The 24,888-nt window shown below is 33.8% G+C and overlaps 1 protein-coding gene across 3 annotated transcripts in view; it reads left to right on the forward strand.

Moving 5' to 3' along the window:
• DNAJC1 (DnaJ heat shock protein family (Hsp40) member C1) overlaps positions 1-24,888 on the forward strand; it is a 449,390-nt gene that overhangs the window by 291,219 nt on the left and 133,283 nt on the right. For all 3 annotated transcript variants that reach the window (XM_059183955.1, XM_059183954.1, XM_059183953.1), the window contains 6 exons: positions 334-435; positions 931-977; positions 7,302-7,467; positions 8,343-8,440; positions 9,444-9,537; positions 21,858-21,948. In XM_059183955.1, the coding sequence (XP_059039938.1) occupies positions 334-435; positions 931-977; positions 7,302-7,467; positions 8,343-8,440; positions 9,444-9,537; positions 21,858-21,948 (598 nt within the window). The remainder of the gene's footprint in view (positions 1-333; positions 436-930; positions 978-7,301; positions 7,468-8,342; positions 8,441-9,443; positions 9,538-21,857; positions 21,949-24,888) is intronic.

The raw sequence follows: 24,888 nt of genomic DNA on the forward strand, positions 1-24,888 counted from the left end.
AATTTGTTTCTTTTTGATCTCTTAATTACTGAAAAAGATTTATTGGTTAATTTTAGGAAGGCAAGTGTTTGAAAAGTTTTGCCAAACACTGTCTTCTTTAAATGACTGTATGGTAATGAAAAGTTAAGAGGAGAGCCAAATTAGATTGAATAATTGTTCAGTCATGTGGGTCAGGCTAGTTGCATAGCCTGGTTGTTAGACTGATTGCTCAAATTACATTGCCCGGGGTCCTGCACTTGGTTGGCTGTCTTCTCAGATCTTAACAAGGTTCTGGGAATTTCTTTTTCTGACAACGTTTGCTTTGTGTTTTTCCCCTCCCCCTACCACCCCCAGGATGCTTCATCTGCAGACATTAGAAAAGCATATCGTAAGCTTTCACTGACTTTGCATCCAGACAAGAATAAAGATGAAAACGCAGAAACTCAGTTTAGACAAGTAAGTGAAGTGTACTGTTATTATATATATTTTATAACAAATTATAAATAACTATTTTCTAATAAAAATAGTAACTTATATGTAAAATAATTCTGTTTGAAAATGGGGTCGTAGTTTAGAAATAGAATGCCATGTTCACTCAATTTTTTACAAAATATCACCATCATTTTTTATATTAGAATCTCTAAATTCTTGGAGGGTCATAATTGTCATAATTTTCTTGTCTAAATTACAGCTTTTGCTTTTTAAAAGCACATTTTAACATAATTATTACTTTTGCATCTTTCACAAAGATGTATTTTGGTATCAAGCATTTTTTAACCTCTTAAGGTTCTACTAAAAATAGAAAATGTTACAGAAAATTCAGATTATATCTGTTCATCGTATTTATGAGCACATAGGGTTTTCTGCTTGTGCATTATAGTGTGTTCACCTTCCTAAGTGATTTCTTATAGCTGAGAGTATTTTTATTTTAAAGTAATGCTTTTATTTTAGTTGGTGGCCATTTATGAAGTTTTAAAGGATGATGAACGAAGGCAGAGGTGAGTGTTCATTTCTGCTTTTGAATTAAGATGTTACAGTTTGATGTCTTAGTTTGTAAAGGAAAGAATTGTCTTACTAGACATTTATTATAAGTTAGTATTTTATTTTTGTTTCTTCCTATGTTTAGAGCAGAGTTAATTTCTATTGAAAATATTCACTAGGTTGATTCAGTACTTGTACACTTCAGGATCGTGAGTCATAATGTTACCAAGTCATAGCTCCATTAGATATGATTTAACATGAGTGTCTATGCTGTGGGACTTACAGATACCACTTGACTTCAAACAAATGCCCAGTCATTTTTGATTTATCAGTAATAGCTCCTAATTGTGCTTGGTGGTCTTCCCCCTCCCCCCATTCCTTAAATGTTTTGGAATTAGGCTGTTAGTGATACTCATGTTATCACAATTTCTTGGTGTTTTCTCACTCTCAAAATAAATCTGTTATTTGTGAGTAAGAGAACAGACTTGTATAAGTCTGTAGAAAATAGGTATGGAAGAAAAGTGCTTCTTTCTCTTTCCTATTTCTTTTGCCTCCTTCCCTTCCCTTACTCTGCTCTGGTGATTCTGCATTTAAGTTAAACTGCGGAGGGAAGACAGCCCCCTCACTTCGAGACTTCTCTGCGGCCCTTTCAGAAGAGTAGTAATAAATTTATACATAGTTTATAGTGCCAGTGACGTAAGAGGAGATTGCAGAAAGGCCCCTTTCCTTTGCTCCTTCAGAATGTGTGGAATGCATTGACACTATTGCATTAGGCTTCCAAGTTTCTTAAGTCAGACCCACAGTAAGTATATTGCGGGGGGCAGCATATTTTGCATCATGCCTCAGAACACAGGTGCACATACACACACTTGAAGCAGAAATTTCACAAAACAATAGTGCGTGATACAGGCTGATATTTTCTATTCCAGGCTAGTGTAGACTAATCTTTTCTTTAAAAAAAAAAAATTCTTTGAATGTATTATCTGGAATTATTCTATATCCTAAAATGTTAGCTACTACTCTTGCTTCTCATTTTAACTCTTTAATTTGAATGCCTCAGTTTGTCAGATTGCAAAGCAAGGACTCAAGATATCCTCTGTAAGTGTTCTTGCTTTATAACAAGGGCTGGCATTGGTCCAGATACCATAGCAGACATTCCTCTGGTTTGAGATAATCCATAGTGTTGAAAGAGTCCTAGAAGTGTGTTGAAAGAAGTGTTGGTCGTTCTGTGCATATTTTCTAGTTGCTTTCTCTCCCTGAGCCCCTAGTTTTATTTCACACATCAAGAATGTGTCTGTAAAGATAGCTTTATTTAGTCTCCCTATGTCTTTGGCATCGGATTTTGTCTTTTTGTTTGTTGTTACCTTAAAGTCAGTTAACTTTGTAACAATTTCTTTCAGTTCCTGAAAAAATCATTTATATCTTTACAGAACTATCACTTCTTCTGTATAAAATGTTTCTTCATTGACATAGATGCATCTAACATTTTTGGGGGGATTCGTTCCCTTTGCAATGTTTTTACAGTGTTAGTAGAAAAAAATGAATCTGACAGTTACACAAACAGCTGTACTATTTATACCCCTTGAGGCACAAGTAACTCTTTGGTAACTGGTTTTCCTTGAGGCAAAAATCTTAACTAATCAAGCTGAGAATCACTTCTCTAAAGCTTACGCCTGAGGCCAGGTGACCTATGTGTATTTAAACATATAGGAGAAATGGACCTCTCCAGACAATTATCTAATGTTTCTAATTCCTTTAGGAAGAAAAATCCAGCAGTCATTTTTATCTTCTAAAGGAATATTGTCTTATGCTGGATTAAAAAATGCTCTTTGGTATCAGAATTATTTATTATAAATATTCATTAAATAAGTACTTTTAAATGTGTAACCTCCCAAGAATTTGCAGTTTTGAAAATTGTCATATATGTTTCTTTATTTATTTCCCTTATGAGGAATTGTGTTTTCACTGAAATCAGGTGCATTCTTTAATTTTGGTAGGAAAGAGAATAGCAATGACGTAGATAAAATAAACTAGATAACTTTTTTTTTTTTTAAGGAAAAGCAAATTTTATTTTTAAACTGCTTTCCTTAGGTATAACTTGCATACATAGAAGTCACCTATTTTAAGTGTTCAAGTCAATGATTTTTACTAGATTTACAGAGCTGTGCAGACACCACAACCCAGTTTTAGAACATTTCCATCACCTCCAAACATTCCCTGAGGCCTGTTTGCAGGCAATCCCCACTCTACTCCCAGACCCAAGTAATCACTGATCTCCTTTCTGTGTTTATAAATTTCTTTTCTGGGCATCTCCTATTAATGAAATCATGTAATGTGTACTCTTTTGCATCTGGCTTCTTTCTGTGACACTCTTTGGGGGGCACATCTACATTGTAGCATATACCAGTAGATAATTCTTTTTTATTGCTGAGTAATATTCCACATCATATACAACTTTTGTTTATCTATTCACCAAGTGATAGACATTTAGGTTGTTTCCACTTTGGGGCTACGATGAGCAATGCTGCTATGAATACTCACGTTTAAGTCTTTGAACAGATTTTTTTTTCTCGATTTCTCTTGAATAGATTCTTAGGAGTGAGATTGTGAATAAATTTCTAAGCCTTTTTTTTTCAGCCCGAAACATAGACTATAGTATGCAACTAACAAGTTTGTGTGGCTAGTGTAAGGAAGGCATAATAGCCTTTTCTCAACTCCCAGGTACTTGTTTAATTTGGGGAAAAGCAGTTCAGCTATAGTCTGACATAAATTTCTGTGCAAGTGCCGTGAGCGTTAGCTGAAAAAAGTACCAAGTAGATACTAGTCATTACATATACACACTAGATTATGCTTTAGTAATATTAGTATATCACTTTTATTTAAAATCTATTATAAATTTTTAACCAATATTATTTTGCTAACCCAGTTGTGCAACTTTAAATTTTGGGGAGATTTTTGGTCTATTTTAAGGTACTTTATTTGTAAAAGTTGGATTTTTTTTTTAGTTTACTAAATTCAATCATGTTTTGCTTACAAATTCAGCAAAAAGTGTAGTTATCTCAGCCTCAGTATGCTAAACATTTACAAATCCATTACCTCATTATTCTAAATTTGATTATAGATGTGTCTGAAGAAAAATATACACTAACCTGAGAGTAAGAAATCTATCTTAGTACTTTCTCTAATCAGAATATATAAGATACCTGTTATATGGAATAGAGAAAGTGCTATATTCCACAAGTTTTTGCATATGTATACATTTTTAAAGGAGAGTCAGATCGATTAATTTAGATGTGTTTCCTGTTCATGATCTTTGTGTAGGTAATTTTTACTCTTGGGTCCAAAATGTGACCTAGATGGTCATTGTTGTTATTGTTTTTTAAACTAAAATTTCAAATTTTGTATGATGGGAAATTCCCAGTTTAGGCACATGCTAGAATTATTTAAGTATTTGTTTTCATAACATATGTTTTCTATTTTAGTTTCATAGTAACTGTTTTACATTTCAAAATATGAAAATATTTTATATTTACATAACATTTTTTCTGTTGGTAATTTAAACATTTTTAGATTTAATGGCTTTCCAATGTTTATATTAGGCTAAATATATTTGATAAATTGAGATTGTAGAATCAAATTTACTAATGATTACATAACCATTATTTTATGTTTATCAGGTACATTTTAAGAAAATCAAAGTAAACATATATTAAATCATATGTTGAATGTGGTATTGGTTAATCAGTGTTTTAATTTCCAAGATATTAGCCTTTATGACTCCATATCATTTTTTGCATTAGTAATATTTTCACCAAACATATTTACTTTTGTATTTTCTTATAATGATAATGTGCATATTCTTAATCTGGTTTTAACAGGTTATTCAGAGCAGTTTGTACAAGCTGAATTACAGAATATTTTATCAGTGTTATGTGTTAAATATAGAAAAAGCAAAACACAGTGATGTTTTAAATTTTATGAGTTGTCAACACATTTTTTTCTTAAATAATTATAAATATAGTCTCGGTATATTTTAAGAAATATCTTTATTTTTCAGTGTTTCAGGAAAGCAGTGATTTATCTTTAACAGCATATATTCTTAAAAAGTGAACTATAATAGAAGCTATCTTCCCTTAAAATGGCCAGTCGTATGAGCCATAATGTTCATTGATAGTAAAATCAATAGAGCATTGATTCTAAGCTTAATCCTTGGAGTCTGTTGTTTAGAGTGGCAAACATAGCTTAGTAAATATCTGGTTCTATTTAATGTGTTCAGTACATGAGGTTTTACTGTCTTGAATTTGGCTGTACACTAAACACAACTTGTATGTGGGGTAGAAAAATGTAGCTATTAATACATACATAGCATTTTAACAATGATAGTGATTAAAATATGTGGGATAAGATTCATAGCTATGAGTTATGTTTTCTTCCAATACAGTTTAGATCTAAAACAAATTTAATACTTATTAATGCTCTTAGGGAATTGTCACCATTTCCTTAGATGTTCTTTGTTAATAACCACTTTACATGAAGTTAATTCATGGGACAGATAAGCTGAAAATAGTGATTTTTATATTCACTTCTATTTCTATGAACAAATCTGGAGTAGAATATAGATTTAGAATAAATTCAGGATTTAACATTCATTGGCCTTCATTCAAATGTAATCCTGAAACCTTTTTGCCAATCCATTTCTAATTTAAACTGAGTCAATTTATACAAAGATAAATTTAAACAAACTTTTGAGGGCAGGAATGATAGTTTTTGATGAAATCTTATTATTTTATCTTGATATTATAGTGTTCAAGAATTGCTCTGTGTATTTAAAAGGAGAACATTTAACATCAATTTTGTCGTCCGGCTACTACACAACCATATTTTAATTTGTACACTATTGTACACTATACATTGCCTTTTAAGAGTTTAGTACTAATTAATGTCTTCTGCTTTGAACACTGGTTATTCTGATCTGCCATTATTATTAATAATCTAAGTTGATCTAAATGTTAGGCTTTCCAGATTTGCTAATAAAATATATTTCAAATTTGTAACCAATATTTTTCTACTAAAAAAAGAAGTTGCCTATAATAAATTCTGTGCTTATTTTTTTTAAGCATATCTCCAAGGTATCAATTTAATAACTATCAAAGTAGCTACTGCAGTTGTTGCATTTAAATTGATTTACATGTCAAGACTGGCAGTTTAGCAGCTGCGCTATTATTCCTAGATCGGTCAATTTACTTGAGAAAAACCTACTACTGAGTTCTACTGACCTGCCTGACAATATAGGCCCTATTTCTATTCCTGTAATTAGGCCTGCGAGTAACTCAGAATATTTTTAATTAAAATATTTTGGTCAATGTGTTGCACCAAATTAGGCCTTTCAGTGAAGATTTAATTCGAGAAATAGTGTGATTAGAATATTTAATGAGTTGTGTTCAATTAAGATTAACAGGTTGTGTGTTTTGAACATACAGTGTTTGTGTGTGACCATTTTGAGTTTTACAATCATAAATGTTACTCCTGATTTTTAACCTTAAAAATATTTATCTTCGTAGTGGTCTGACAGGTAAACTTCAATTCAGTTGAAATTTTATTCTAAAGAAAGCTGATTTAAAACGTATTACTAGAAAAGCTTCCAGCAAAGCCAAAAATGAGGAAATTGCCACTTAAATGGTTACAAATAAACAGTTTTATTGAGAAATCTGACATAAACACTGGTTGTTTCCCATCTCTTTTTAATTTGGAAACTTTATTCTTTAAAGGAATTTGAGCAATACAAAATTAAAAGGTACTCATAGGCTTCTAATCATGAAGAAGCTTTGATAAAATAGTATATATAAATATTTCAACCTTAAACTATAGTACAGGGTTGGAAATAATAGCACAGACTAGAAAATTCATCCTGAATTTGGTTCAATTAATATATAATTCATGGTAACAAAGAGCCTCTTATCTTGATTTTTTCTTCTGTTAAGATCTTTCCTTTTGTTGCTGACTTCTGTGGTAGGGTCTTTACTGCAGACTATGATAGAGAAGTAGACTATATGTCTCGTTAGTTTAGATGTCATTCCAGAAGTCACGTCATTGGGGTGCTGTAAAACACAGGTCTGGTATCCACAGTATATTATTGTGTATCTTTTTGAGGGTTGTCTGTGACTGTACTATACGCAGTGTTTTGAATTTATAGGCCATTGTAATGCTAATAATCTACATAAGTTTTATATATTTTGGAGAAAATTATTTTCTCTTTCCTATTCTTAAGTATAGGCATGAATTAATTTTTTTTGCTTTTATTTTAAACTCCCCATGAAAAACTGTTGTATTTGCTACTGTAGGTATGATGATATTCTGATCAATGGACTTCCAGATTGGCGACAGCCTGTATTCTACTACAGGCGGGTGAGAAAAATGAGCAATGCTGAGCTGGCATTACTTTTGTTCATTATTCTCACGGTGGGTCATTATGCTGTGGTTTGGTCAATCTACCTGGAAAAACAACTGGTAAGTATTGGTAATAAATCAAATGATCTAGCCTCCTTAATTTTACATGGAATTTCAGACATTTTATTTTTCAACTGATAGAAATTTCAAGTTTTCTATATATACTTCTTATCCTAAAAGTTGTATACTCAGTATTTACTGTTCAATGTGTTTCTAAGTAAAGAAGAACCCATGACACAAGAAAAAAATCTTCTTTTTAAAAAATGTGGCGTTTGAGTTTGTCATAAAATTTTGTGAAGGCCCGAATATCGAGCTGAAAGTTAAAAGGTACAGCCATGTTTTCTTTCTTGTCACCTTCCAAACAGAAATATTTTTTATGTAAAAAGCATTTTTAGAAATTTTTGTGTTATAGCCTTTTATATAAAGAATGTTTACTTTAAAGGTTTTAAATATATGACTTAAAGTGAGTATAATTTTATAATTTCAGAGATCAGTTGATGAAAAAATTATACTTTTCTTATTTTAACATACCATTACATAGTTTATTCAGCTCTGAACTTTTATTTGCTAAAGATAATCAAACATATTTATCAGTATTCATAAATTTGCATCTGTTTACTCATTCTTTTTGAAGTGACATTATTAAAGTTGGATGAATGAGAAAAAGTAAGTTGAATGCTTTCTCCTCTTAGAAAACTTTGATTGCTATGGAGATACACATGACTGACAGTGCTGAACTTCATGTGTGTTTAAGAACTGGATGCCATGGCAACAGTTATTGTTAAAGATTGATGATTTTACTTAATCATGTTGGACCCTACATACATTTGCATAAATGTTCTTCTATAATGTTTACCCTTCACAGAAGACTCTTGATAACATTTGAAGAGTACATGTTAATGATAACCTGTAACCATAATTCTTTCCACATTAAGGATGAACTGCTTAGTAGAAAAAAAAGAGAAAAGAAAAAAAAGACAGGCAGCAAGAGTGTGGATGTATCAAAACTTGGTGCTTCAGAAAAAAATGAAAGGTGGGAGCATATAAAAATATTTTGCAATTTGAAACTTTTAAACTGTCTTTGATATGATTCAACTTAATATATATATATATTCATTTCAGATATGTAATACTTACATCTGTAATAGGTTTTTTGAAAGATTAGTACTGTGCCATAGTTTATGAGACAAATCCTAATCGTAGGCAAAAGTTCCACAGGATTTTTCTCTTGGAAAATGTAAATATATGTTTAAATAATCAAACTCCCAAATTCTTGTCATTGTGAAATTTTTATACTGAACTTTAGAAATAAAGTATTCCTAGAAAAAAAAAAATCTATCACTTTAGTGTTTAGCTCAGAAGTGACAATATGTAGAAAGGCCGTGATATGCAGTACACTCAAAAAGATACCATTTCTAATATCGATTCATAAAAAGAAATAAAAGGTTTAAATAGTTCACACAGCAGGGCAGGAACTGGATCAATGTGAGATGGAGATCAGAGACTATTCTGCCTGTCTTCTGTTCTGATGACATCAGTGAGTAATGCTTCAGTGAACTGCAAATGACATTAATTTTTATGTATTGGTTTGTTTATACTACAGTCTTCATATCTGGTTGTCAGCACTTGGGAACACTCTGATGATGCTTAGTCTTTTATGGCTGAAGTAATCATAAGGTTTAAGAATTCATTTTGCAGAACTGATGAAAAGTCCAGGTTAGAAAGAGGGCTTTTGTTTCTTCAGCTTTATAACTTGTCTAGGAGTCTCCTTCCCCCAAATCTTGCCTAAATTCTCTTAGTTGCTATATGTACTAATGCACTTATGTGTAAGTACTAATGTACTTCATGATAGGCTATATCAAATGTAGTGATAACGGTCATAAGTATTACATTGAAAAATTTCCTTGTACTTTTGTTGAAACAGGTATTCATTTCATAATTCATGAAAGAATTCATGATCTTTATAAAAATATTTGTCTCCCAACATTCTTTCTATATTTTGCTTCTTTGTTTTTGTTTTTGTGTTTTTCCTTTAGATTACTGACAAAACCACAGTGGCATGATTTGCTTCCATGCAAGCTGGGAATTTGGTTTTGCCTTACACTAAAAGCATTGCCTCATCTAATCCAGGTAAAGCATACCTCTCTCATATAATATTAGATGCTTTCATTTTAATTATTCATGAAATAATTTGTGCCCATGTCTGCTATCTGAGTGCTGATATACAGTGGATGCTTTATAATGGTGATTGAATTGATAGAAGTGTAAATCTATTTAGAATAGTTCTAAAATTATTTAGGTATCTTTTCCTGTAACTGTCTCGTACATTGCTTTTAGAACACCTTAGAATTCCAAAACATCAGAAAAAAGAAAAAAATACTATCATTAAGACAGATACAAGAGCAATAAAAATTTAATTCACTGTCAACATTTAAGGCATATCCAGGAAATAAGAACAGGACTCAAAATAGCCAGTCACCTATTATTGTAATGCATTTAAGAAGACAGTATTTAAAAAAAAACAAAACAAAACAACACTTTACATGAACATTTGTATAATTATGCAAAAACATACGTTGCTTTCCATTTTATTTGTGACTTGAAGAGGAGATATTTTATCTTATATTGGTACTCAGTTTCTGTTGCTAGTCGGTCTTGATCAAACAATAGAATGTGGATCTGTATCATACCATTATGGTAATTCTCTTATTTTTTCAATATTCAGCATACCAATGTAGATTTTATTAAATTATTGCTTTGCTAATTTTAATTATTACATCTGGTTAGAAAATTCCCAACACATAAACATAACATTTAAAAGTATATGTAATAATAATAGTTTGGGTGTACAAATTTTGAGGTTAAGTTTTAATTTTGGGGAGGAAGTACTTCATTTCAGAAAATGTGTAGGAAAAAAAAAAAAAGAGAGAGCCAGATAATTTCTACCTGGTCCTACCCACTTCTTTTCACATATCAGAACTGTTCTTCCTAATCATTTAAGGAAATGAATCATTCCAACTTCTGCATTTTATTCTCTTTCTTCCTTTTACAATAAAAATTTTATATTAGAGGGGAAAATGAAATTAAAATTGCTAGTGTGTTTCTTTCTAAACTTTGCGAAATTATTTACCTATCTTCCATCAAAATAGTTCATCTTAATAGTTCTTGCTTACAGAATTATATATTTTGTTTATAGCTAATAGAGAAAATTACAGTATTTGGATAATTTAAAAGCTTTTGATTATAAGTTGCTTAGCATATTATCTTACTTATTTGAATAAAAACCCAAAATCCTTATATGCTATGTATGTGTCTTAATAAGAGAGAGGTAAAGTATATTTACCATACCAATATGTGTATGAGAGGATGTGACCAAAAAATATTTTAGGACATATATTTTCATGTTTTTTTAAGTGTGGATTTTGGTTTGGGGGGTTTTTTGCTTTAGAATCTGAAATAAGCAAACCAGAGTGTAGATGATTTTATAGTCATGAGGCAGAGTAAATAGAATATCACACAAAATGTTAGTTGAAACATTTCTTTGTAATTTTAAACTAAGCCATTTGAAACATTTACTTGGTAAAATTAACATTTCCTGGTTAGTATGCAGAGTGAGTCATAAAAACAGAGCCAATATATTAAGAGGGCTTTGATTTATAAGTTATTATTTTAATTATCTCCCCATGGTATCTAGAGCTAACAGATGGTGTTGCCTCACCATACTTTTTTTTTATAGTCACAGAAATTAGGAATTTTACAAAAAAATTGTAATCTCTTTAGAAACTCTGCTTTCTTAAACTGTAGGATCAGTTTGCATTTTAAAGTTTTTACTTACTTGGGGATACCTGTTGCTTTCAGTTTTGAGATGCTAGGCATTAGGTTTTTAAAATCTTTGTAAGTCTCACTTTTAAATTTTGTTCTAATTTTTTCTTTCTGATAAATTCATTCCAAGAATAAAAATAAGACAATTCTCCTTTTTTAAAGCAAATACATGGTATTTTAATTCTGCTTTGGGGACATAAGATACTTTTTTTTTTCACATTCACTAACAAAATAATGTAATACAGTAGACTGATACAAACTGTGAAAGTGAAAGTATTGCAGATTGATAAACAGCTTGAGCAAAGCAGTACTGAGTAGTTGCTGTTAGGATTAGATGTTTTCTTTTTTTTCTTCGATCTACTGTAAACTTTGCATTAATTTATCACCCGTAAAATTGTATAATGTGAGTACATATGCCTTACCCACAATACTAAAGCTTTGATGAGATGAGGTCTTAAATAAGATACTTACGAAATTGAGAAGCCCTCCTTACCCAAAGCAGTCTGGGTTGGTTAATTGGTGCAATAGTCAAAAAAGAGCCCTACTAGAGCTCTAAGTATATATTTAAAAAAATTTAAAAAAAAGATACAGAGGACGTCAACTGTTTTAAGCATGTACTTTACATTTATTCACCACTCCTGTGATATAGTGCCATTGTTTTGTTTTTCCTTGTGTATACTGCATCTATAATCTTGGTTTCTTTAGGGGCAAACTTCCACTTGATTTCTTAAAGAAGAGTTAAACTAGACTCTTGCAAAGCAATATAATTATATAATCCTTATAGATTTTTATTATTTCCCCTGTCTTTCATAATTGACAGACTTATATCTAGTTAACAGCATTTTCAGCAACTCTTTTATTGAGCTTCCCAAAGCATCTACTTGGTATTCATAGAAACAACTCTCTTTTTCTACTTACTTTTCACCTTTTTTATATAATACTTAAATTGAATCATATAATTACAATAACAAGTATTAATCGACACATCCAGCTCCTATAATCATGCAATAAGTTAAGCAGATATCAGTTAAGAGAATTTTACTTCTGTCTGTGAATCCCTTGACTTCCGTGAAATTCATTAAAACTGGTCTGCAAGGATTCTGTTTAGAGCTATTGGATAAGAAGGAGGGTCCAAAGGGAGACTCAGAGACTTCTAGCAAATGGCCTTTACACTAGCCAGATCCATACTTAAATTTCTCCTTATCATATCAACAGCTGTTCATCTCGAACTTCTTTCCTCCTATTCTTCCTCTAAATACCCATTCCTTTATTGTACTTCATATACATGAATGGTTATCCAGTGGGAGTTGGAAAACTGGCAGTTCTGGTTCAGTTATGCTCCTAAGTTCACTGTTTATTACTGGGCAGCCAAGATCCCTAATTAATTTATCTAAATTATTTTCTATCCCTCCCACAAAAAATTACACATTACAATATTTACATCAGTATTTGATATGTAAAGCTTCTTTTAAGTTATATATTTAGATAAATAGGTTAGACAATTCAGTAAAAATTTATTAAACATGTCAGAACAAGGCACTCTTAAGGGGCCATGGAGATGAATATGCCTTCTGGGACCTTATGTCATGTAGAGATTATAATACATGAATTAAAATAATTGTAATAAAGTATGGTATATAAGCTTCACATATGTAATATAAATAAAAGATTTCTGTAGATGATCAGACAATAAGATTGTCTCTATATACCGTGACCAAAGAAAACTACAAAGAAGAGTCACTTGAATTGAGTCTTGAAATATGACTAGACCATTGACAGTGGAGTGCCCACTTTGTGTACAGGGTAGTATGCAAAAATAATTTCATAGATACAGTAATTCCCATACAGTCATTCTGGGTTGAGGTTGAAAGAGACCTAAGAAAAACATTATACAACTGCTTTTTATTAAAAAAAGAAGATATCACATAGCCCATTACTGTCTTCTAAGCCAATATTCCAACTCTCCAAACTCTGTATATAACCATTCAGGAATTTATACTCTAATAGGTAAATCTGATATGGGGAATCTATAAAGGCCATTTAGACAGAATAAAGTTTATTGATTAGACAGCAAAGTATTTCCGTCCCACACATCTGTCAAAGACACATACATAATATTACTAGTGGAAAAGTTATAGTGCATAGTGGGCAGAAAAGACCCAAAGTTGTTCTGTGATCAGACTGGATAGAGATAAAAGTATATCTTTGACAGCTTCCTTTGCTTTTCAAGAAGGTCCTTATTACCTCCAGCTCTGGGTTGTTTTTTTTTCCCCTTTCCTTTGTTCTGAAAAAGATAATGGGAAAATTGTAAGAATTGATAGGTGAGAGTAAGATCAGAAAACTAACAACTATTATACTTGGTACATATAAAGTATTTGATAATGTTAAATAGATATCAAACATTTCCCAGATTAGAAAATATCCAAGTAGAGGTGTATGTATTTTGTAAAATGTATATTTCACATCATTCATGTACTCACATATGCAGACAAGTAGAAAGATGAGAAACCAAAGAAATGTAGAGTGTTTGTAAATTGATGAGTAGAAGGAAGGTTTGCCTGTGTATAGAGCAATGAGAGAAGATTAAATGCATGACTATATGCAGAGAAGTTAGGAAAACTTGAGAAAATATGTTTAGTGCAGAAAGCAAGTGGAATGATCAGAAGACATGGAATGTGAACTAGAATATAACAAGGAACTTGGACTATATCAAGAGAGGTATCATATACTTTGAGCCTAAAATTTAATTTTTTCTAAAAGATTTTATTTACTTATTTGACAGACAGAGTTCACAAGTAGGCAGATAGGCAGACAGAGGGAGAAGGAGAAGCAGGCTGCCCGCTGAGCGGAGAGCCTGATGCGGGGCTCGATCCCAAGACCCTGAGACTATGACCTGAGCCAAAGGCAGAGGCTTTAACCCACTGAGCCACCCAGGTGCCCCTAGAATTTAATTTTAACATTAAAAGTTTAGCCCTAGTGATACTTATATCTTACTAGTCTGTTTCTGTTCTCATGGTAGTTTCAAAGGGAATATACATTCTCTTGCAATTTGACTAAACAAGTCTTCTCTGTTGGCTAATTTCAACCTATAATCCCAAGAAATTTTTCTGGCCTCCAAAATGCCCTTCTTGAATATTTTTTGATATTCATAACAATAAAAGTAGCAAACAATATTGAAATATACTATGTGCGTATTTTCAGTTTAACTCTTATAACTTAGTTTATTTTTGTCACTGCCTATCTGTGTTGGAGTCTCATATATTTGGGCCCATAATAATTTAGATTGGTAATACCACCAATTTCTCATATATAAAATCAGTAAGTGCCATATATCCTAAGTGATTACCAGTCTAAATCATGGTCTGTTCATAGTTCTCTATACTTTCTGAGATGAAACAGATCTTAGGTATTCAGAATTTATGTGCTTAATAGTTTGTTTGATTCTGTGGGAATTCAACATTCAAGTTTCTCTCTACCTGCTGTGTTACTTTTCTTAGTTACATAATTTGTAAAATATAAAATTCCCTTATGTGTACATTGCCTGAAGTTGTATGTTTTTCCCATTGTTTAGTCTCAGCCCCATCTTTTCTCACTACCAAGCTGATCTTTTGTGAATATAGTCAGACTAAAAATTACTGTAGGAAATTTCCAGCATGCATAGCAACACCACTATCAGGATTTGTAGGTTGCTTAAGAGTAGTGTCTGAGAAAATAGAGGAATCTTCTCCACAGTGCTGTGGCTTTTGCTTTAAAAAATAAAATAAAAGCTGCCTAAGAGAGTAAAGGGAAAATTCTACTTTACAGAACCATCTGTAAATGGAGGCATCCTCCCTCCCAAGAAGCTTCTCCCATGGATATTACAACTGTAGACGAGCCTGGAGGTCACCCGCTGTACAGTCAGGGCCCTTCCTTTCTAGCCCCTTTGCTTCTGCTTGCTGGGGCTCTGTCAGAAACCAAATAAACAAAACATTCACAGCTAATTAGCAGTGAAAAAAAGCTTCTAGAAGTCTTTGAGGCAATTGTAGCAAGCTGAGTTGCCTGTTCTCCTAGACAGAGTTAAACACAGTTTCTCCAAGGGACAAAAAAGTTTACTTTTAAGAACTTTCTAAAAAATTTTGCAAACATATTGTATGTAGGCAGTATGCAAACAAATGGAAAGAGATGGAAAAGTGTGTCTGAATTTTTGTAAGGCTGAAACTCTACTGCTATAGAAAGACAGAGAAAGAAAATTGGAAACACGTCCCAACAGAACACAAAGAATCCATTCCTTCTGCCCTCTGAAAGGGGGGTGTAAGATGCAAGTAGTCAGAGGTCCAAAGACAGAATATAAAGTTGACTTTTTAGGTTTTTGCTAGATGTAGAAAAGATTTTAAAAAACACAGAATGTTAGGTAGGATGTTAGAGATCTACAATCTCATTGATTCGGTATTTTATAGATAAAAAATACTTAAGACTCAGATTGGTGAGGCAGTTTGCTCAAAGTGACACAACTACTAAATGCTAGAAGTGAAACTTAAAGCAAACCAAAATAAATGTTGAAATATGAGATATATAAAAGCTGAGAAAGAATAAACTTTCCCACTAGTGGAATAACTAGGTAGGTAACCACTTTATACTGAATGAATAAGCTCTCTGGTCTTAAAGTCCCTATCAGGGTATTTAGACTGGTTCTGATTATTATAAAAGTTATAGAAGGATTCTTGCATTGAGTTGGAGCTGAGTAGATGACTTCTATAATCTCTTCGGTTTCTTAGCCCAAGTGGAAAAAATAGTTCATAGGCCTTATATCTTCTTGAGTACCACTGACTCAGGGAGAGAGGAAGGCATAGCTTCTGGGTTTTTCTTTCATTTATATTTTATTTTATTTATTTTATTACTTTAATTATTTTATTTAATATTTTATTTTATGAGTTTTTTGTGAATTCAATGTTTTTATAAAAATTTTAAAAATTTTATTCAAAGTCTACAATTTAAAATTTTTTCCTGTTTTCCTTATTGTAATTTTATTACACATTATTAGTAATTCTGAGGTTACAGCGTAAGCCAGTGGGAGAACAAAATTTGATATGGAGTAAATGACCATGTGGGCAGATTTTTAGAAATGTGCCTCCGGTATTTTCTATGTTAAAGGTTTTATGTAAGCTTCAAACAAAGGAGATTTGTGCTGTCCAACAATCAAAAAAAGAAATGGAACATCCTTCATCTCTTTTGTAGTTACCTGTCCTCAGAGCTCTTCCATGTTCCTTATTCCCATAGAATAGGTGATAGGTAGCAATTCACTGCTTGTACCACTCTAGATCAACACCCTTCTTTCCTAAGTTTTCCTTCAGTTGTTTAATATTTTGACCTTTATATGGAAAAGTAAAAATAAACTGAAACACAGCAAACAGTACCAGCTCAGCATGTTATTTTATCACTTAAATGAACCATGTCAATAATGTTAAAAGAAAAGCTTTAAAAAAAAAAAAAGAAAAGCTTTAGATACAGATATCCTCCATCTAATAACTCACTACTCTTGGAAATATTACATCCTCAAGGGTTACATAAATGGCCATCATCATTAGAAAGCCTTTCCTGATCAGTCCAATTGAAAACCTCCCATTAAATATTCTATTAACTTCACAGCACTTATTATTTGTATTATAGTAAGGATAGAGTGATAGGCTATGGCAAGGTACAGATCATCCTGAAAATCCAGTGGCTTAAAATTTTTTTCTAGTTTATGCTACTGGTGTATCGCTGGTTGATAGAAAAGAGGACATCGTGCTCTAACCAGCCATTCAGGACTCAGAATAATGACATATTTACCATATTAAAACCGTACCCACCTGGAACATGTGGCCTCCTTCCTCACGATGGTTGAGGAGAGAACTGGAGGACTGCATGAGCTTTTTGATGCTTTGGTTTGAAATGATACATGACATTTCCATCTACAACCTATCCACAATTAGTCCCATGACCTCACCTAATCTCAAGAGGACAGGAAATGTGGGGAAACAGATAGAATGTTGGGGCACATGGGTGGCTCAGTGGGTTAAAGCCTCTGCCTTCAGCTCAGGTCATGATCCTCAGGGTCCTGGGATCAAGCTCTGCATTGGTCTCTCTGCTGTGCAGGGAGCCTGCCTCCTCCCCTGCTCTCTCTGCGCCTGGCTCTCCACCTACTTGTGATTTCTGTCTGTCAAATAAATAAATAAAATCTTGAAAAAAAAAAAACATAGAATGTTGGGTGAGCTTCATTTTCTTTTCCAGTAATTCATTCAACAAATATTGAGTGCTTATTATGTGCCAGGTGCTCCTCTAGGCCCTGGAAATACAAAAAAAAAAAAAAAAAAAAAAGAAGAAGAAGAAGAAGAAGTTAAAACACAAAAATCTCTGTTCTCACATAGGTTATATTCCAAATTTTTGTTTATTCAGTTATTTTTACATATGCCTTATCTGCTGCTTGCCTTATCATATAATCCCCATTTATCCTTACAATGTACAACATATATAATAGTAGTTCAGTAAATAAACATAAGTAAATATAACTGCTTTATGTCTTCTTGTGCAAGAGCCAGGCTTTACGATTACAAAGAACAGTCATAACGTGCAAATTCTTGAAGTTGGCTCTAGTTCTACAATGTAGAATCAGTTCCCTGCTTCATATCTATGTAGACAAGCTTTGAGCCCTTAAAAATTTTTTGTTAAATACTACAAGAGTTGCTTCTAAGGTAAAAACTTTTGCTCATGTTACATCCATAGTGATTATAATAGAAGCTACTTGAGAATTGGTCTGTTTGGAATCATGTAAATCCCATAGTTTTAATATAGTATTACAGAGCTAAACCTTGGCAGTCTAGAGTCCTGGTTGATTAAAGTAAGCATTCATTCATTAATGGAGTACTTATTAAACTTCTATTATTTTTCAGGCAGTGTCCACAAAGATGGATAAGAAGTTTGTATATATAAGAAATTCTAATTTTTTGTGTGTGTATTTAAACTGAGGCTTATTCTAGACTCAAAACGAGACTTTATTTTCTCTACTTGACAATTATATTGATGTGAATTAGCCATCCCTGAAGAATGGGAGGGGAGGAGTTTGAAAACAACTGCTCTTTTTTTCCCCATTTTTCCCATTTATTTATTCATTTATTTTTAATTTAAATTCAATTAACATATAATGTATTATTAGTTTCAGGGGTACAGGTCTGTGATTGATTAGTCTTACATAATACCCAGGGCTCATTACAACGCATAATCTCCCCAGTGTCCATCACCCATCTCCCTAGCAAGAGGGAAGACCCTCTGCTCCATTTCTAAGCATTTAAGTGTTCCTCATCCTTTTTCTTTTCTAACTTGTATTTTCAGACTATAATTACAATATGCCTTCTCCAGAAAGGCTTACTTTTTTTTTTTTTTTTAAGATTTTTGTTTATTTATTTGACAGAGATCACAAGGAGGCAGAGAGGCAGGCAGAGAAAGAGAGAAGAGAAAGTAGGCCCCCTGCTGAGCAGAGAGCCCAATGAGGGGCTCCATTCCAGGACCCTGGGATCATGACCTGAGCTGAAGGCAGAGGCTTTAACCCACTGAGCCACTCAGGCATCCTAGAAAGGCTTACTTCTTTAAGAAACCTGTGGTCTCAAATAGGTCTACTGCATTCAACATTCTGCTTTGTTCCCGCCCTCCTTGTGTGCAGTTTGGTGTACATACTTTAAGGTGCACTGACAAACTGGAAAGTGATCAAATGGTGAGGAAGCGTGAAACTGTTTCTTCTTCTCAGCAATATCTTAAGGTTTATTATAGGAGAGAATGGTATAACATCATATAAGGTTCTTGGCCTAGAGCAAAATGTGAGTGAAACTAGGGAATGTGTTAAAACTCTTGGAATTAGGTAGAGTACGTTAAGGTGATTAGGTCCATAGTGATCCTCAGATAAGTATGATTTTGGATCAGATGGGTAATTTCAAAAAGGAATTTTATTGGACTTCTGTGTTGTAGCAGGAAGGACCACATTAACAGAGAAATACTCAGATTTGGTAGGACCAGCAGGAAGAGGCTGCTCTTACCTAATGAAAGATTTTTGCGTGGATGGGGTGCAGATAAAGTCATGAAAGCAAGAAGATAACAGGAGTCTGCAGGAGGAGTTTTGGTGAAGTGTGAAGCAAAAAAAAACTGTTTGTGGTGCAGAGTAAGGTTTTTGGTAAAAGGTTGAAGTTATAATCAAAATAGGTAACATATAGAAAGCCTGTGTGTTAGATGTTATTCTAAGTGTTTCCCGTCTATCAGCACTTTGGTCTTTACAATAGCCCTGTGATTATCCCCATTCCTGAATGAGATGATTCACCCAAAACTAAGTGTAGTAACTTGCTGAATGTTATATAGGCTTTAAGATGGCAGAGCTGAGACCTTAATTCAGGTAGTCTGGCTCCCAATTCTGTCCTCTTAATCACTGTATTTTATCTCACTATATGATATTGTGATGGTTGATTTCAACCTGCCTTCTTTCACGTCTCATGAATAACTTCTCTGTGACCTTTTTTCTTGCATGCTGCCACCTTTCCTACTCCCTTCAAGGGCCCAGTGCCTTCCCAACCTTTTCTTTTTCCTACTATTAAAAACTGCCTGCAAAGAAGCTAATAAGCTCATTCACTCATTCACATCAAGCAATCAATGACTGATAGGACTTAAGGAAAATAATAGTATTGCAGGGTTAAGTTTTTAGGGGTACAGGGAATGTAAAGGGGCCATAAATCCTTAACCCAACAGTTAGGAGGATAAGTATGTTGCATGCATGATTTTTCTATACCCTTCAAATGATAACATTGCTTCGTTGACCCAAGGCTTATGGAATCCTTGTGGTAGAAATGAGGTAGGAACATAAAAGTGAGAATAGGAGAATAAGAGCTAAATCTTTATTACATTGACCCAGTGATTTTAGAAATGCCTATTATTTACCTAATTCACTGTCAAGTGGAAGAGTTCTGATATAACTCCAAAAGATACAGACTCTAAGAAAAGCTGTAACTCCTAGACAGTCATAGATGAAAAGAGAAAATTCCATTCTAGGGTTTAAGTGTTCATGTATTTCCATTTGAATCAAGATAGAGCCAAGAATTGATTTTGTTCCTTTATTTCCTTGAAAAATAAAACTCTCTCAAATGAGTCTATGATTTATCTGCCCTAGGGATCTTAAAATCTGGGAATGTTACCCTAGAGTTATCCTTGATACCTCTTTTTTTCTTATTCCACATCAATCATCAAGCCTTTTCATTTCTTTCTTGACAAGATTTCTCATATATTTTGATCTAGTTCAGTTCAATGAATATTGTGTACATGCTTTATGCCAGATACTGTGCTCTGGTCATACAAGTACCCCTCTCTCAAATTTCTCATTTTCTAGGAGAGAATATATAGCATGATACAAGCAATCCTAGAAGTGAGCTTAAATACAAAAGCAGTAAGCAGTGGAAAATTACTCTGCCAGGGAAGGTCAGAAAAATTTGCAAAGGAGGTGATACTTGGGTAGAGTTTTCAAGGATGAATAGGAATTCATCAGAATAATGGCAGGGCAGCATTTTGCCCTCGTTAGAGGGCAAAGCATAGGCGAAGACATTTTAAAAAACCACCATGTGGCCTGGCAGCTACAAGAATCTTGCTATATAATGGATGAAGTTTGAATCAAGAGGTAGTGGAAAATGACCTATTCTGTTTTTCTCCATGTCGGGATCTTCATATGGCTAGAGCATCAACTTGTTTATTTCCATGCTTGTGATTATTGAGGCCCTAGTCTTTTTTCATTACTCTGGTAGAGTCTTACCTGGGTGCCACTCCTTGAGACTTTAGCCCTCTATTTTGACACCTAAGTATTTGTCCTCAATCCCCAACATTCCATGATAGGAACTAATCTCTAAGTGTGGAGGAAGGAGGAATGACAACTTCACTTGTATCTATATGATCATATAGGTTTCATAATCAGATTTGCATATAATAATTTTGAAAATCTTTTAAAGTTAAGGGACTAATATAAAAATAGTGTTAGTACTTTGTTGGTCACAGTAATACAATTTACTGTACCAAATAATTCAGTTTAACAAGTGTGTTTTTCTGCCTTTTGTCCATGTAGTGGCACAATATTGAGAAAATAAACAGTGGTGGAAAACAGGAAGCAGAATCCTCTCTTCCATAACTGAGAAAAAAGACTTTACTTATATTTATACTTCTGGGGGTGCCTGGGTGGCTCAGTCATTTAAGCAGCTGCCTTCAGCTCAGGTCATGATCCCAGAGTCCTTGGGATTGAGCCTCATGTTGGGCTCCCTGCTAGGCAGAGAGCCTGATTCTCGCATCTCCTCCTGTATGCCACTCTGCCTATGTGTGCTCACTCTCTCTTTCACTCTCTCTCTTTCTCTCTGTCAAAAAATAAATAAATCTTTAAAAAATTTATATTTCTGCAATTACTGGCCTTAATAAATAAGCTAAGAGATAAAAATCATAAACATTTCCTTAGTTTCTTCTGTTAATCATAAAATTTAAAAACAAGCAAAGGAAGATGCTTGTTAAATGAATATACTGCTTTAAAATGAAATCATGTGGTAAATAATGACAAAAGAAACTGATTTTCATATTAATTTGTTTGTAACTTCTTTCCTAAGGATGCTGGGGAGTTTTATGCTAAATATAAAGAAACAAGATTGAAGAAAAAGGAAGATGCGTTGACTAGAGCTGAACTTGAAACACTTCAAAGTGAGTTTTAAACATTGTCTTGGTTGTGTTAACAATATCATATGAAACTGATTTTTTAAATTTGGATTTTTCCCTTAAAATAGCAGTAACTAAATGTTGTGTGCTTTCTTTACCATCCTCTGAATAGAGTTACTTCTTTATTGTATGTGGAAAATACTATATTAGTAATTACTGAACCACCCATGGTTCAGTATCAGAGGAGAGATAAAACCAGCTTAGGGTCATAGAGTTTCTCAGATCTAGGAGGCATCCAAAATCCAGAAAGTCCTAAAATACTCCAGTGCTTTCACTGTCGTTGATAATTCAGCACCAAGTCTGCCCAGCTCATCCCTTAGTTTGCTGTAAAACAGTAGTAAATGGGAAACCTGAAAATATTAAGGATTTTTGCTTTCAAAGTCTTTGTTTCATGAATATATTGTTAAAACAAGAAAACCCGTGACTAAATTATCAATATGTTGAAAAGAAGTTTTCTCTTGAACATGAAAGTCATTTTTTGCTGATTTTAGGAAAAGTTGAATATACAGTTAAAGAAGGCATTTCCCCAGCCCTGGTCTTCTGGTCTGATTTTGCCATACCTACATCTTCCCCACATCTATACACCCTTCCCTTTACTTTGCTCTATTTTTATTCAGAGCATTTAACACTACTTGACATTAATTTATTTGTTAATTTACCATCTGGTTCTCCCAATAGAATGTAAGTTCTGGAAGGGTAGGGACTGTTTCGTTCACTGCTCTGTCTATCCAAATACGTTAAACAGACCCTGCCATATAATAGGAGGTCCACAGTAAATACTTGTTGACGGAATTTGTGGAAGTGAAATCTCTATTCTTTTAAAAATTCCAGTGTGAGTATTTGGGGTTCAGACTTCCTTTCCCTCTACCTACCTGTGTTCAGAAAGAAGAGCATGGTATTGGGGTGCCTGGATGGCTCAGTTGGTGAAGCATCTGCCTTCAGCTCAGGTCATGATCTCAGAATCCTGAGATTGAGCACCATAGAGCCAAGTTTCCTGTGGAATCTCCCTCTCCCTCTCCATCTGCCCCTCCCCTCCCCCTGCTTCTTCTCTCTCTCTCAAATAAATAAAATCTTTAAAATAAAAAAAAAATTTTTCTAAAGAACTGTACAGTGTCATGATACCAATCTGGGCACAGGAAACAACACAACAATAATTAATAACTGGTCACCCCACACCTATAAATGTACACACTTGCACAGCACACATAGTGTTACAAAACAGCCCGAGTGCTTTTGAGGAGGGTGTACAGTAAAAGCTGTTCCTGCAGCCCAAACTAAACTACTAATAGCCTACCCTTGACCAGGAGTCTTACCTTGAACTCAATTGATTTAACACGTATTTTGTATGTTTTATATATTATATGCTGTATTCTTACAATAACGTAAGCTAGAGAAGAGAAAATGTTGTTAAGAAAATCATAAGGTGGGGCACCTGTGTGGCTCAGTGGGTTAAGCCGCTGCCTTCGGCTCAGGTCATGATCTCAGGGTCCTGGGATCGAGCCCCACATCGGGCTCTCTGCTCAGCAGGGAGCCTGCTTCCCTCTCTCTGCCTGCCTCTCTGTCTACTGTGATCTCTCTCTGTTAAATAAATAAATAAAATCTTAAAAAAAAAAAAAAAAAGAAAATCATAAGGTACAGAAAATACTTTTATAGCGCTGTACAGTATATACTGAAAACAGTCTGCATATAAGTGGGCCCACACAGTCCAAACTTGCATTATTTAGGATTCAACTGTATTTAGCCGAAGCAAACTGGAAGAAAGCAGCTGTGGCATTAGAATAGTAAGCGTCCAGTTGACACTTAATATATAGAAAAATGATGATAACTATTTCCCTTCAGAAGGTCCCTGTTTTCTGCCTTTACCCTGGCACCAGACAATGGTATAAGGAGAGAGAAAAAAATTCATGTTCTCTCCAAATCCGAAGAGTACATTGACACTACCTAAAAGTGTGCCTTTGAGTATTTTAATTTCCTATGTGTCAAAAAAACATGATGGGCTTGATGATCCAGTATTAGTTTTCTGCTCTCACAAATGGCCACAAATTAAATGGCTTAAACAGAAATTTATTATCTCACAGTTGTGTAAGTCAGAAGTCCAGCATGGGTCTCACTGGGCTAAAATGAAGGTTCACCAAGTAGGGCTGTGTTCTTCTTCCAGCTTTTAGAGGCCCCCCCGTATTCCTTGGATCATAGCCTTCGTCCTCTATCTTCAAAGGCACATGTGTGATGTCTGACTTTTCTTCTGTAGTCACATCTTTCTCTCACAATAACTGGGAAGAGTTCTCTGTTTTTAAGGACCCATGTGATTAGATTGGCAAATTTGGATAATTCAGGATAATCTCCCATCTCAGGATGCTCAACCTTAATCACATCTGCAAAGTTTCTTTTGACATATAAGGTAAAATATTGCCAGATTCCAGAAATAGAATGTGGACATCTTTAAGGACCCATTTTTCTCCCTGTTATAATCCCTCGGGTGTCTGGGCAGCTTTAGAACAGGGCAGTTTCTTTTTCATCTTTATGTCTGCAGCATTGACTATGGTGTCCTGGCAGATAATAAATGGCTATATTAGATGAATATGTGAATTAATGTAATCCATAAATATTAATGAGCATCTATCCTGTATACAACACTCCTTCAAGGAGCACATAATTTAATTCAAAAAGTTTCAACAGTTATAAATACTAAATAATAATCAGGGGTGCCTGGGTGGCTCAGTCAGTTCAGCATCCACCTCTTGGTTTCAGCTCAGGTCATGATCTCACGGTCCTGGGTTAGAGCTCCAAGCTGGACTCCGCACTCAGTGGGGAGTCTGTTTCCCCTCTCCCTCTGCTCCTCCCCCTGCTTGCTCTCTCTCTCTCAAATAAATAAATAATAATAATAATATTCAAGTCAACTACATTATTTTTTAAAGCAGATTTCTG

Source organism: Mustela lutreola, chromosome 8 (genome assembly GCF_030435805.1).
Source record: "Mustela lutreola isolate mMusLut2 chromosome 8, mMusLut2.pri, whole genome shotgun sequence".
Lineage (NCBI taxonomy): Eukaryota > Metazoa > Chordata > Mammalia > Carnivora > Mustelidae > Mustela > Mustela lutreola.